The sequence below is a fragment of the Diaporthe amygdali genome, assembly GCF_026229845.1.
Source record: "Diaporthe amygdali strain CAA958 chromosome Unknown NODE_84_length_14406_cov_59_336171, whole genome shotgun sequence".
In the NCBI taxonomy this organism is placed as follows: Eukaryota; Fungi; Ascomycota; class Sordariomycetes; order Diaporthales; family Diaporthaceae; genus Diaporthe; species Diaporthe amygdali.
The window spans coordinates 1-14,406 of record NW_026517104.1 but is presented as its reverse complement, the minus strand read 5'-3'; the positions used below and the strand labels follow the sequence as shown (position 1 = coordinate 14,406).

The 14,406-nt window shown below is 50.4% G+C and overlaps 5 protein-coding genes across 5 annotated transcripts; 3 read left to right on the top strand and 2 right to left on the bottom strand.

Annotated features, from left to right (window-relative positions):
- Window positions 1-973: 973 nt before the first annotated feature.
- J7T55_003304 (uncharacterized protein) lies at window positions 974-3,217 on the top strand (the record flags this gene model as incomplete). Its single annotated transcript, XM_053136275.1, has 1 exon — window positions 974-3,217. One exon carries the CDS (start codon window positions 974-976, stop codon window positions 3,215-3,217), a length of 2,244 nt encoding a protein of 747 aa, XP_052986140.1.
- A 332-nt stretch (window positions 3,218-3,549) lies between these two features.
- J7T55_003303 (uncharacterized protein) lies at window positions 3,550-5,619 on the bottom strand (the record flags this gene model as incomplete). Its single annotated transcript, XM_053136274.1, has 1 exon — window positions 3,550-5,619. The coding sequence occupies one exon, from the start codon at window positions 5,617-5,619 to the stop codon at window positions 3,550-3,552; it is 2,070 nt and encodes a 689-aa protein (XP_052986139.1).
- Window positions 5,620-6,902: 1,283 nt separating this feature from the next.
- J7T55_003302 (uncharacterized protein) lies at window positions 6,903-9,223 on the top strand (the record flags this gene model as incomplete). The annotated part of the gene is made up of 2 exons (XM_053136272.1): window positions 6,903-7,161; window positions 7,245-9,223. 2 exons carry the CDS (start codon window positions 6,903-6,905, stop codon window positions 9,221-9,223), a joined length of 2,238 nt encoding a protein of 745 aa, XP_052986138.1.
- A 1,027-nt stretch (window positions 9,224-10,250) lies between these two features.
- J7T55_003301 (uncharacterized protein) lies at window positions 10,251-11,242 on the top strand (the record flags this gene model as incomplete). The annotated part of the gene is made up of 2 exons (XM_053136271.1): window positions 10,251-10,539; window positions 10,632-11,242. The coding sequence occupies 2 exons, from the start codon at window positions 10,251-10,253 to the stop codon at window positions 11,240-11,242; spliced, it is 900 nt and encodes a 299-aa protein (XP_052986137.1).
- Window positions 11,243-11,950: 708 nt separating this feature from the next.
- J7T55_003300 (uncharacterized protein) lies at window positions 11,951-13,561 on the bottom strand (the record flags this gene model as incomplete). The annotated part of the gene is made up of 1 exon (XM_053136270.1): window positions 11,951-13,561. The coding sequence occupies one exon, from the start codon at window positions 13,559-13,561 to the stop codon at window positions 11,951-11,953; it is 1,611 nt and encodes a 536-aa protein (XP_052986136.1).
- Between the last annotated feature and the right edge of the window lie 845 nt (window positions 13,562-14,406).

The window sequence follows — 14,406 nt, the reverse complement described above, 5'->3', positions numbered from 1 at the left end:
TATATATAATTATTATATTATTATTTATATTTATATATATAAATAATATAAAATTAATTATATTTATATATAATATTTAAATATATAAATAAAATATTTTAATATTTATTAATATATATAAATAAATAAAATATAATTTTAATTATATAATAAAATAATTTAATAAAATAAAATTAAAATATAAATAAATTTTATTTTATTTATATATTTAATATTTAATATTATTTTAATATATAAATATAAAATAACTTATTATATTTATATATTAAAATTTATTATTAATTTATTATAAAATATAAAATATAATTAATTAAAAAGTTTTTAAATATTTTTAAAAATAAAAATTAAAAATATTTAAACTTTTATATATAAATATAATTATTTTATTTTTATTTATATATATAAATAATATAAAACCTTTTATAATTATATATTAAAAATATTTTATATTTATTTATTATTTTAAATTAAATTAATATATAAATAAAATTAATTTAAAATACTTTATATATATAAATAAATATATAAATAATAAAATAATAATAATATTTATATATATAAATATATTAATTATATTTATATTTATATATAAAATTAAAATTAAATATTTAAAATATTTTTATTATTTTAATATATATAAATATATTAATAATATTTTTATTTATATATAAATTAAAATACATTATTTTAAATATATAAATAAAAAAGATATTAATATATTTATATATATAAATAAATAAAGTTGTATTTTAATTATATATTTAAAGTAAAAATATAAATAAAATTGAAATTAATGAATTTATATATATAAATAGAATGTATGTATTTTTATTTATACATGGAATTAAAATGAAATTATCTTAAAGGGTTTTTTGACTTGATCACCCATTCCTCCACACAGCTCACTACCCAGCCACACATCCAACCAACTACCTACCAACGTACCCTCTTACACACAACCCTTTTACATACGATGGCAATCATCAAACACCTCTACGACAGCATCTGTTCAACAGATGCTGTTGTAAGCATCATTGAACGGCTCTGGGACCAGGCAAAGGACGACCCTGACCGCGGCCTGATGTTTGTGCTGGAGACTGCGGCCGAGGTAGCAATGATGCACCACGAGCTGACAGTGGTCCGGGAATCCGCTGTCCCTGTACAAGAGGCCGACAAGGTCGATCCCGATCAATTCGAGCCCGACAATTTCAAATGGGAGGACGCCCAGGGCCAGGTCCTGGTGTTGACCTACAGACAACTGGGGTCGATACTACAGGAGCAACGGCGGCAGCCCATACCGAGCATCAGGTTGATTGCTCACATGGGGTGTGGCGAATACACAGTCGAGATGCTGGCGACTTGTCTGCAGCTCCTCCGTTGGGCCGGGGAGTCCATGGAGATCTATACCGTCTCCAACCTGGAACAGTCCGTGTTTCTCGGAGCGGAGTCGATCCGCCTTGACGCGCTCGGCATCGACATGAGAAGGCGTCCAGAGCGGCGTTGGCTATCAGGTGACCGTCTACAGAGCGCGATCAACACCCTCGGCGAGCAAGCGGCCCTTTTCTTCCAAGCCAAAAGGGAAGAAGCCGAGTCTCAGGCCAGAGCAGAAGGCGACGCGGCTGAGCAGCTGAGTGGCGCGCACAGCAACCGAGCAGTGGTAGTCATGGACAAACTGGCCCTTGACGAGGCACTTGCCAGCGATGCCGTCCTCCAGGAAAGCAAGGCATACCTCGAGGCCATCGGTCTCGGGGCGATAGACGGCGAGGAGCTACTGACGCACATCTACTACGATGAGCACCACATGAAGCTGCTGCAGTTCGGCCAGGGGATGGGGTTCACCGGCACGGTGTCCAGAATCGGCACTGTGCTCGTCTGGCCCCTCAAGAGCGGCATCATCTTCGACACGCGCACGAGCCAGATGGTGTGGCGAAAGAACATTCTGCTGTCCAAGGCCGAGCTGCGGTACGCGGCTAGGTTCTCGGACGGGCCTGACCTTCCGGAGATTACGTACTTCCTCGAGGACAAGTCGTGGTACGACCAGCTGCCCGAGCTCACTCGGACCTCACCTGCATTCACCGGGGACCTCTCCACCCTCCTCCTGGAGCTGTGCCGTCAGGGATATCTCGACAGCACGCTCGAGCTGCCGATCGGGACCCCCGACGACCAGAACATGGTCCGAGAATACCTGTACCGGCTCAAAATGAAAGGCCTGCTCGCAGACGTGAAGAGACCGCCAGGCACGTACCGCCTGACCTCACTGGGCGACCAGGCGGCTTGGTGGTACCACGATGGCGGTGTTGGGAACCTCAACGTCGCCTGCTTGCTGGCTGCCGTCTCCGGGAGCATCTCTGACAACATGGCGCCGCGTGACAAGGCTCGCGCAGCCGCGGTCATGCGCCTGGCGGCTGTGCTTATGACACCCGGGTCGCCGCTCACTTCACCCATCGGTGACCTGCTCACGGTGCTGACAAACAACGACAGCCCTATGGAGCCGTTCCGGGAGGACCTGTCCACGTACGTCTCGGGCTTCGCAGCTCCTTACGCCCTACGAGGCCCAATCTGGGCCGCTGTTGGCATATGGAGCGCGCTCGCGGGTAAGATGGATATATTCGGGCTCACGCCAGACAAGGACCCACACTTGACTGCGTGTCAAGAGCTGTTGAGTATCAGGCTACACACCATGGTGGCAATCATTGAAAACTTTAAGTCGCTCCAGTCTGCGTGGGTTGACAAGCTCCGAGGGCCCTCACTCGAGTTTGAGCCCCAGCTCGGCCGGGAGGACGTCCTGCTTGTCGAGAAGGCTCTGGTGCGGGCGTGGATGCACAACCTGGCGTTCGTGCCGGTCTCAATGCACCAAGACGGGACCCAGATGGCCTTTGCCTACGATGTCGTGTCCGGCTGCCCTATCCGCCGCCAGGACAAGGACTTTGTGTTCTGGGGACATCTCCAGAACACCGAGGACGGCGCGCCCCTGGACAGCAGCGAGGACTTTGCAGGGGTGTGTGCAATCTACACGCACCTACAGCAAGATGTCGAGCCCGGTGATGGTGGCGGATTCCGCTACACCCCAGACAACCTGACCTTTGTGTCCATGAGGGCCGTCAGGCAGGTCTTGAGAGACGTGGCGCGCCCTCTATACCGTGAGGTTCCGGGCCAGAAACCGCTCAACTGGCAGCAGATCCTGCGGACACAGTACCGGCTGCACCAGGAACGGTGAAATCTGGCTGGATGCCGTCGTGGAGGAGGCGGACTGGGGTTGATCACGGAGGAATACGTCTCGTAGCACCATACGACTAATTGAAAATGATCACAAGTCTCACTTTGATGAATGCTTTTCGTTAACTGACCTGCGTGTGCCCGTATCGCCCACAGCCTCAACAGCTGACCAGAACAGATGAGAAGATCAACACAAAGTCGTGCGGAGGGCTACGGCACTTCACGATTACAGAGACAAGTCGACGAGGCTAGAGCATGAGTCACAACATCACATACACACAATCACTGGAACACAAACAGGTAAGGAAGACGATTCAATTCATTTTCATCTCCCTATTTATCAGCGTCCTTCATGGCCGCATCCTCCTGGCCAGTGCCACTCGCAGAACCATCAACATTTTCTGGTCCTGCACCTGTGGCGCCAGGCTTATCGGGAAGAGGAACGCCCAGCGATGCTTGTTCAACTGGAGCTCCATCGCCCAGCCCGCCGAGGCTGTCCGTCCCTGTAGCAGGCATGTTACTAACTTCCTGCTCGAAAGCCTGGGTGTCGAGTTTCCAAGCATTCACAGCATGTGTGAGATTTTCGACAGGTTCGGGCACAGGCTTGGGCTGGGAGGGAATGACGGATTCCAACAGCTTCTGTTGATTATCCATTAACTCCGCCATCCTGGAAATTGACCGCTCCAATTGTGCGATGCGTTCTCGATCCGCGTTCTGCACAACTTGCGCTTGGCTGGCGGCAACCTTCTGGGCTTTAGGCTCGGATGGCCGGTCGCTGGCCTTGAACACCTGCGATGCCGTGCGTCCATTTTCCCATTCTATCCTGAGGCCGCTGAAGTTAGACTCGTCATCAGCAAAGCCACTCGGGAGGGTGTTGATGTCTGCCAGCCTGTAGTTGTAGGTTCGCCACGGGAGTGGCTTCTTCTCCGCCTGGCCTTCCTGGGCGACCGAAGCACCCACGCCTTTGTCGCTAGGTGCAGGGTCCCAGGTCTGAAGTACGTGCAGAGCGAACTGCTTCGTCCACGGGAGCTTGCCCTGCAATTGCGGAGGCGCTGCACCCTCGTAGAAGCGACTCGAGAACTCCATGAGGATGTCAATCCAGTCAAAACACCTGGAGCGCAATGGCGGCTTCCGGAGTCTCTCGGTGACCATGGTCTCCATGAGCCACGCGATGTCATTGTCTCCGAGGCGACCGACCAATTCCCTTGAAAGCCTCGACCTCCCATCTACGCCAAGGTCTGCGAGGATGGTGACAACCAGAGGACACCCATCGAGCTGGTGCCAGTCCGGCTTGTCAGGGTTGTCCAAGGTGAGACAGCGGGTGCAGGCAGGGATGTCCCCGTGAATGCTGTTGGGTGGCCCCACGCAGACATTGACATGATGGTCTGATCCCTTACAGTTGGGACAGAACTTGCCCTTTGGCTCCTCGGCGCCCGCATACTGAGCATCAATCTCAGTACCGCGAGTTGGCTTGCTCGGCCGAGACCTGCTGGAACTTGAGCAGATGCTCATGCCCTGGCTCGACTCCGAGGAGGCAAGACCTCGCACCGTGCTCAGAGAAGGCAATGACCTGCCCCGTGCTCCAGGGGGGGGCATGTTCTTCATCAAAGACACGATCTCAGCGTTGGGGCCGCCGATGGACTTGTGGTAATTGAGCTGCTGCAGCAGCGTCTTTTCCTTCTTCTTGCCCCCGAGCCTCGCAAGCGTGACGTTCCTGTTATTGGTCTGCACGATGTAATTTTTGGCCTCGGGCTGCGAGTGGAGCTTGATGTCCCTCATCTTGACGTCCGGGTCTCGCGTGTATTCCTTGACGTCAGAGATATTTGTCGTGAAGGCCGCCTTCTTGTTGGGGCGGAACGACGACTCGCTGTCGCTGTCGAAGTCCCTGTCCCGCTTCCTCGACCTTGGAGGAAAATCCCTCCCGAAGATGCTGTCGGCCGTACCAGGCCCGGAGTTTCCAGTCTGGTACTGCCCAGAATTCCAGGCGCGGGTGTTCCAACCAGGGTAAAAACCAGAACCAGGGCCGCTGTTCATGAAGGACTGTTCTTGTCCCGGTGAGGAAAGCCCAGACCAGCGAGAATCAGGAAGTGTCTTCCACGTATTGGGCTGGTAAGCAGCTAAAGCTCCCGCAACGGCCGCGGGCCCTTGCACGCCTCCATGAGGGTTGATTGTGCTGGGCTGGCCAAACGAAAACTCTCCTGTGTTGGGCTGGCCAAACACAAAATGCCTAGTACTAGCCGCGCCTCCACTGCCATTGCCAGTGGTGCTGGTGTTCCTGTTGCTGCTGCTGATGCTGGACGCGCTGGCCTGCCCAGATTGGGCGGTATCGCGCTTCTTGTCCTCCTTGCCATTCTTGTCCTTTTTGCTGCCACTAGGGTCAGCCGAATGTGTCGAGCTCGTCATCTTGAGAAAAAGAGAATATTGATTTTGAATCAATAGATGAAAGAGCCTAAACACGAATCACAGAAGTTAGCCTTGTGATGCGTCCGTGGTGGCGCTGGGTGGGTTGTACTTACGGTTCTTGGGTGTCGGGTGTGAAGGTTCGAAATCAACATTCGCAGGTGGTCACTTGGGACTTTTGACTACGTGCGGCGCCAGCTACCCCGCAGCCTGGAGCTCTGGTTGAAAACACTGAATTTACGGCCCTAGTTCCAGGGCAAATCTACAGCTAGCTACCCAGCGGATGCCCATCATCCCATGTCTTTGTCCTAAGGCCAGCCTTCGCCGTGGTACGCACGCCCAAAGCCATCGCGTGGGGACTCTTGCTTTCTTTTCATTGACAACCGTGGGTCTTGAGGAATTTAGCCACTCAAGAAATGAATCTCTCCATATCAGACAGCCCAGGCCGTCCAACGAAAGCAATGATTGTATCTACACACTCCCTCACCGCGTAGTCGCGAATGTGGTGATCAACAGAAGGAGAGGCGATTTGCACCTATTTCTGGCGCTGGAAATTGCCTTACTGCGTGGAAAGACTCTGTGTTCTATCTATTTTTGTCTCGATAATGCTGATGTGTCTGACTCCGCCCCAATGACAGCCAGCGCTCCAGGTTGAGCATTGTTGAACTTGTATCCTGACACGCTTGGTAAGGGCAGGGAGGTCCTCTAGGTTGCCAACTACTCACTTTCCCAAGGCATGAGGACACTTGGAGGTTAATGAAAAACTATGAATCAATCCAGCAGCTGTCTTCTTCCAAAATGTGATCTCAAGCACATTGAAAACCTCGCTTGCAATGAACCTCAGCCTTGTCGCATCGAGCTGCTTGGACCTCACATACTTTGTCTCATCAGAATTTCCATAGCCACAGAGATACTCAGTAAAATTAGAATATCGGGAGTCTCCGTGAGGTGTAGCTTCTCGTGGTAGTATCTGCCTTTCGTTGTGTTCTTTGGAATACCAACTTTCCAACTTGCATGTCGTTGTTGTTGTTGTTGCTGTTACGTAAGCAAGGTCAAGTAGTTCCGCAGTTGTGATTGGCTGCCTCGCGGCGAGGCGCGCAATCCCCCAAAACATACTACTTGAAAATGGCCCCCACCCCCAGATCCAAACCTCTTGTTTTTTTGTCTCGACAACAGCAGATCAACGTCTCTCGAAAACCACCGCGATCATTACAAGCAGTTGTTTTCATTACCTACCGTTTTCTTCTTCGTCTACATTGAGTAGACGAACTTTTACAGTTTCGAAGATGGCAGACGAACGTCCGCCGTCGTCATTCGACTTAGTCAGTGATGCATCCAAGGCTAGGCACGAGGCAATCTTGGACAAGACCCGCCAGATGCTCAAGGCTCTCAAGTTGTATACGCCGGATCAGGCGAATATCGGGGTACAAAATATTTTGTCCCAGGTACACAACCAGATCATGCATGCGGCCATGGGGGGCAAGCAGCCCATCTCAGCCGAGAGCTATGCATGGCAGAGTGACAATGGCATTTGGTCAATGACTGGTAAGTCCAAGACTATCTAGTTGACCACCGAGAACCTTTGAACGTCGCGCAACTAACAGTATTGTTTTCCTCCCCCCTCACAGCTCAGGCTTGCAACTTTACGGTGCCGCCAGAGTTCCCCTACAACTCCGAGGGAATCTATGGGAACACTGAGCCGTATGCACCAGAGGTGCTTGCAGTGTTGGCTCTCGCCGAGCCGCCAGCCACAGCAAAGCCTGTGGTTGTCCCAACTCGGCCTCCTACTGCACGTGCTAGTATTCAAGCCCGGTCCCCGTCGCCGACCCGGTCCCCGTCGCCCGCCTCGTCGCCTTTGCTGCCGCCTCGCCGGAATCGGCTCGTTCCTCTGGACTCGCCTGGAGAGGGTCCTTCACGGCCGCCTCGCCGGAGTCGGTTCAGTCCTCTGGGCTCGCCTGGAGTGGGTCCTTCACGCAGTGGCGGCTCTGGCTTGGCCATTGATGCTTTATCAGAGGATGCCTTTGGGCTAGGACCGAGCGGTTTGGCAGAAAGTGATGCCTTTGTCACCAGCCCGGCTCTTCGACCCAGGGAGTCATCAAGGTCGCCGTCCTTGTCTTCACTTCATGTGGAGCCTGGCCCGGGTTCACCACCACGTCCCCAATCGGAGTATATGCCAACTCCATATCCGGGCGACTGGTCAAAAGACAGCATTGACGCTGGCGATAATTTGATTCGTCAAAGGAGACTTGAGCAAGATGCAAAGGGCAAGGCCACAGCTCAGGCCCTAGGGCTCTCCGCAGACGAGTACTGGTCCGAGCACATAGCGCCAAAGATCACGGAAAAGTATACCTACAAGAAGAGGGAAACACCCCTTCCCGAGGGCTTCCGCAGTTGGTCGCACTCAGATGACGGAGATGACGGAGATGACGGGAATATCTCTCTTGAGGAGGCTAAGGCGATGGACGCAGATTTCCGGAAGAAGGCAGGGCTTCCCCCAGCGGCTCAGAGTATCCCGTTCTTCACCGTGAGGGCACGGAACGATGCGCTTGCGGCCGAGGATCAGCAAAAGATCCGAGACGCAACAGTGCCCGTCCGCCCGCCGGTCGCGTTGCCCAAGACCATCGGGGCATCCGCCGGGTCTACGGCCCCCCGCCGGCCAGTGCGGGAAGATCTTCCTGAGAACACGCGTGATCGGGTGCTGACGCTCAAGGAGCGCCAACTGATATGGGACCGTTATTTTGAGAATTGCCCAATGCAGGTGCAGGGCGACGATGCTGGCATCCATGCCACAGAGCCACTCCAGCTGCAGATCCCACGTCAGAAGAGATTCCGTCTCCTCGGCGAAAGAGTCAGCGACTCTCAAGGAAGGGTGTGGAACGAAGGATTCGAAAAGCTGAGGTTTGCCTTGCACCCAGCCATCGAAATCGTGTTCCAGGACCCGTCGGACAAGAAGTTCCCGTACATCCTCCTGTACATCGGCATAAGATCATTCCACAAGGTCGAGCCATTGGCGATCTCGACTGTGATGGGCCTTCGGCTGACATGGGCTGGACTCCTCGCATGGGCACTGGAGGTAAATGACAACTGGCAGGTCGATGCGCACGACATGTTTTCCGAGTTCTGTCGCCGCAAGTCCAATGCGCTCTTGCCTAGCTGTCAGGACATTCAGTCGATCCAGGACAGCTGGGCAGAGGTCCTCAGCAAGAGCAGGTACCAACAGAACGCGCCCAAGGAAAGGCCAGTCCCCAAAGGCCCGACTCCAGAACAGCTTGCACAGCGCAAGCGAGACAAGGAGGCCTTGGACGAACGAAGGGCATTCGTTCGGAGTGCCCGTCAGCAAGCCGAAAAGGCCGAAGAGGACCGTATTCGTTCTGAAATCCAGGAGATGCTGGAGCAGGCAGATCGAAGCTTCCGCCTCGAGTCTTTCTTTCCGAGGCTGGACATTATTGCCAGCAGCGGCGATGCTTCTCGCCGGGTCGTCATGGTAGCCCGCCAGTGCAATGCATGGGCGGAGGACAGGCTGGACGCACAGTCGAGGGGGAAATTTATCACCGCCGTAGCAAGCTGGGCATTTGGCTTCAACCGCGCCGCCAAGGGCGATGATTGAAGTCTCGGAAAACTTGAACAGGCAACAGAACAAGATGGCCGGGCCCCAGACGCAACCGACCCCCCCTGATACGACAGTTGGCGAAACCGTCACCGGGGGAGGGCGGCATATGCGCTCGGCCGTGCTTGTCTTCATATCTTGGTCTGGCTCCGTGGGAATCTCATCCATGAAGTGCTGGACCACAAGTCGATCACGCGCTTACTTGGAGGCGACGCGAGATATCTATCATTGTATATGGGGTGCATTGAAGTTAAGTGTCTTTCAAAGAGAGGCAGCTGGCGAGATCCTCAGAGCACTTTCTTGCTCGGCAATCAACATGATTCTGAGCGTATTCTCCGTGATGTTGCGGGTGCGCCAGACTACATGCACAGCCGGAACGTGGTCCACAGAGCCCTATGGACCCCTTGCGCCTTCGCTGCCAAGGTTTGTTCTACATAGATGAATAATGAATAAATGTTCATGGTGCATATGAGTCTTGGTTCCAATTGTGTTTATTGTAGTCCAGAATTTGCGTGACATGTGTTTTGTAGCCCGGCCTCCGTGGAACTTCAGCCAGCCGTGTCTGTATAGTCTGCTTGAGTAGTAAGAATCTAGTTACATGAGTCTCGTCGTAGATGGAAGTCTCGTTACAGCTTTCATGTCCTCACCAGCTGTGGGCAACTCCTTGGTCGCAGTGGACATCTGGCACGCAGCCTGAGCTGCCCTGGTGAGGAGGGGACAGCCTGACGGTCACAGGGGAACGTTCGAGCTGTAGCTATGATTTCTTGGTGCAGGGAAGGCAGGAAAAGAAGAGAGAAAGGGGGAGAGGGGAGGGGGGAGGGGAGAAAAGGCAAAGGGAGGATGAAGCCTACTGGAAGTTTCCGCCATAAAGCACCACCATCCCTCACCATCGAGCTTTTTTGAGAGCTTCTTCCTACAACCACCCCCAAACCACCACCTCAAAGCCTACTTTTCAAATCTACAAACAATCAACCAACGCATTCTCGTGCCTCTTATTTGAAAGACATTTTCAAATAAGCAAGAAGATATGAACGAGCAGCAGCGCCGTGCTCCACAGGAGCCGCTTCCATCAGAAAGTCGTCGTCGGTCGCTGATCGCGACAACAAGGCGTGACAGGATCTTGCGCGACGCGCTTGAGGCCTGCGGTCTTCCTTTGGCCGACCGTCCCCTGGGGCGTAGGCAGTTGGAATTGGAATACCAGCGGCACAATTGGTCCGCCTGGTACTTCCTCATCTGTCAGGCGCGCATCTCACCTCCTCTGGTGAACGTGGACTTTTTCTTCGCCGTGGTCGACGCCCTGGTGTGGCGCGCATGGTGTAAGTATCGTGTGTTCTTTTGGCTTTGCTGGTTTTTCACTGCGCTATTCTCTCCTCTCTGAGACCATACACTGACTCTTGCTCCAATCTAGTTGACGACCGCCGCTACCCAGAGAGCTGGCGAAGGACCTTTCCCCGTCGACCCAGCTGGCAAGAAGGCCCTCTTGTCCGACCAGACCCAGGCTGGAACCCGATTGGAGTCCGGGTTAACTCTCCCGACTGGTTGTGGGCGACTGTCATGTCGGCCGACGACACAGGGATGATGTTGGCCTCGTCGGGTCCCGCGATCATGACGCTGAGGCCGTACCCGTGGACAAATGCCCACCACGTGGATCTGTTTACCGGCGTCCGCGTGCAGGCCTTCGCGGACATGAGACGCAGGCTGGACGAATCTGGAGCCTCCTTCGTGGCTTCAGACGTGCCTCTGACAGACCTGCCAGATCCTGGCGCCTCATCTGCACCACAAGAGTTGTTGGACTTGTCGAATCAAGTGACTCGTCTGCAACTTAGTGCTGATGCTCAGGCTGAGCAAGAGCCGGAGCGTGAGGCTGAGCGTGAGGCTGAACCTGAGCCTGAGCCTGAGCCTGAGCCTGAGCCTGAGCCTGAGCCTATAGACTTAGCAATGGAGATGCAAAATCTCGAGGTCATGGATGCTGACACGATAGATTCGATCATCCGACGTCTATCACGTTCAGGAATCTGACGCATCCACTATCCGAAACAAGTGTGTAGGACTGGAAAACCGTGGAAGCACGGACAGACTTAAGTCAAGTGGCACACCAAAAGTGGTCGAGGACAAGGTAGCCTCGACCACCCCCACACCGACAGTCTGCTAAGCTTCCTCCATTGTTCACAGACATGGTGGACCTGCTCTTCCCCAGGCCCGGACACCTGAGACACAACGGGCACCGGATCTGGCGCCAATGCAGGAACCAGCACTGGCTTCGGTCAGAGCACCTTGATCGACTGCAGCTGGCACAACGGGCACCGGATCTGGCGCCACTGCAGGAACCAGCACTGGCTTTGGTCAGACCAACTCGGCCTTGGACCGCTACGTCACTGTGCGGGTCTTGTGTCCAATGTAGGAGGTCGTCTCTCTGTCTCAAAGATTGTACGGGAGGCGCATCACTGCAGAGTTAGATTATCGTGTCACTTCGTTAATAGAACTTGATTTGGCTCGTCTACGTGTTCCCCAGTGACCATTCATGTTTGCAAAGGTGTGATGTATTAAATTATCTACCGTAGGCTGCCTCCGTGGTGTTGACCACCTTGACTCGTGACATGGCCAGACTATTCTCTGGCATGAGTGAAGATGATTCCCTCAGGTTCCGCCAATCTCTGTTCTTTTATCTTTTAGGCCCATAGATTGCGAGACCTGATTACCTTCGTATGCCATCTAGAGCCATCAGCGTCAACGGCCATCGTGCCTCCAATCCCTGCGCAGGTTTGTGTCAAGGTTATTGGGATAGGTCGGCCTGTATTGCTGACCACGAGAGGATCTTCCACTTCGTGACCGGTGCGCATCTGAGCGAGGAGACGGGGGCCGGATTGGAGGCGGAGCAGACTGTTGGTCTCGCCGCGGACGTGACGACCGCCGGTCGCTGTCCTCGTCACGATCACCGTGCAGCTCCTGCTGGTAGCTGTGGCCCTGCTGGGAGCCGCCCCTTGATTTCCTCTTCTTACTCTTTGATTTTGACTTTTGCTCAGCAGCCTGCTCCGGCGGACGCCTTTCGCTTGGAGGCTGTCCATCAGTCGCAGGTGCCTGTTTCTGTTGAGCCGCCTTGCTGGCCATGGGGCCACCAGGGTCTCTCTGGTGCTGGCCAGGGTGCTTTGGAGGCTGCGAAGGAGGTAGAAATGTCGGCAGATACCGGCGAGGTAGACGCCGCGTGGGCGCCACGCCGGCCTCGGGGACCTCGCCCTCGTCCTCTGAATCGTCCACAGCCCCGTCTGATATTTCAGCAAACCACTCCTGGTCGATCTTCAGGGCCCGGTCGAAGCGATCGTGCCACCCAGCATCTGGCTCTGGCATGACGGGCTCAGATGGCCGGTCTCTGATGTGTCCTGTGGTCTTGTGATAGAACAAGGCAAAAGGCTGGCCGACGGGGAGGGGGTCAGACAGCTTGAAGCCCCAGCTCTCCCGGCCGGGCAGGGCGCGGGACTGGAACGGCATGCATTCAACGCCATTCAGGTCGAACAGCCGGATCGTGTCTGCGTGTACCGCAGTGTGGTCGCTCCGGAGCCGTACTGCCGCGATGAGGACGTACGAGTGCGGCTCCTGGGCGCTGTCAGCTCCCTGGGCTCCCTGCCCCGGGATCTGAACCGTGAAGCGGTAGGCACGGTCGATGCTCAAATTTGTGCCCTCGCCAGCCGTCACGTTCACCTGGATAACCCGTGGCGCATTGAACAGTGCCAGTAAGCGGATGCCTTTTTCCCAGGGGGTGATTATCGCCAGGTGGGCTTGCACGAAGGACTCCATCGACGATGCGGCCTCGTCTGGACCCCAAACCAGCAGGCCTTGCTGTGCTCGGCCATCTGGCTTGCTGATTGCCTGTTTTGGCTCGATCCAATCGGTCGACCCTGCCAGGCTGAAGTACAGAGGCTGGTAGAGCTGGAACTTCTCGTCTTCCCAGAGTATCTTCCCCATCACCCTGCCACGGCGGAGGGCCTCGAAGCTGGAGTCATTCTTCTCCCGAAGTTCAGGGGCCAGCTCCTCCTGCATCGAGCGCAGGGCGTCGTTGAATGCAACACCGATTGGATCTGTGTCATCACGGTGCTGGTTAAAGTCGGCCCAGAGGAAACTCAGCACAGCCCTGTGCGCTGTGTCCTTATCGATCGCTGGCCACTCTTCCTCAGGAAGATACGAACAGATGTGGCGGTACAGCGCGCAGAGGCACGCCAGCCCCGACGTGACACGACGGTTGGCAGCAGGCTGGAATGGGTCATAACACCAATTGGACTGTAGATGAGCTGCCACACGGCGAGCATCATTGCAGGTTTGTCGAATATCTGGTAGAGCAGACATGGTGGTTGTTTGTTGTTGTCAGCGGGGTTGAGGATGAAGGTTGTGATTCTTCGATGAAAACGGCCACAAATCCTACAGGACATTTTAAAAATACAAAACATTGTTAAATTAAATATTAATATATAAATAAAATTATTTATACCTATTTATATATATAAATACTATAAAATAATTTTTATTTATATATATAATTTTAAATTTTAATATTAATATATAAATAAAAAATATTTTATAGTATTTATATATATAAATAAATAATATATATATTTATTTATATATTAATTTTTTTTTAAATATTTTATAATAAAATAAAAATTAAAATAAAATTAAAATATTAAAAATTATATTTATATATATATATATATATATATTATATTATTAATTTAATTTATATATATAAATAATATAAAATTAATTTTATTTATATATTAAATAAAGTTTAATTTTAAACTATATAAATAAATTTAATTATATTTATTTATATATTTAATAAAATTAATTATTTAATTTATATATTTTAAATATAAATATAAATTAAAATATATTATTTATATATTATAATATATTTTAAAAGTTTTATTAATATTAAAATATATAAATATAAATACTTTAATACTATTTATATATATAAATAAATATAATAAAATTATATTTCTATATATTAATAAATAAAAAAAACTTTTATTTATATTTTAATTTTAATTTTTATTTTAATATATAAATAAAAATAAATATAATTTATTTATATATATAAATAAATAAGAAATATATTTATTTATATATTAAAATTAATATTAAATTTAATATATAAATAAATATATTTTTTATATTTTTTATATATATAA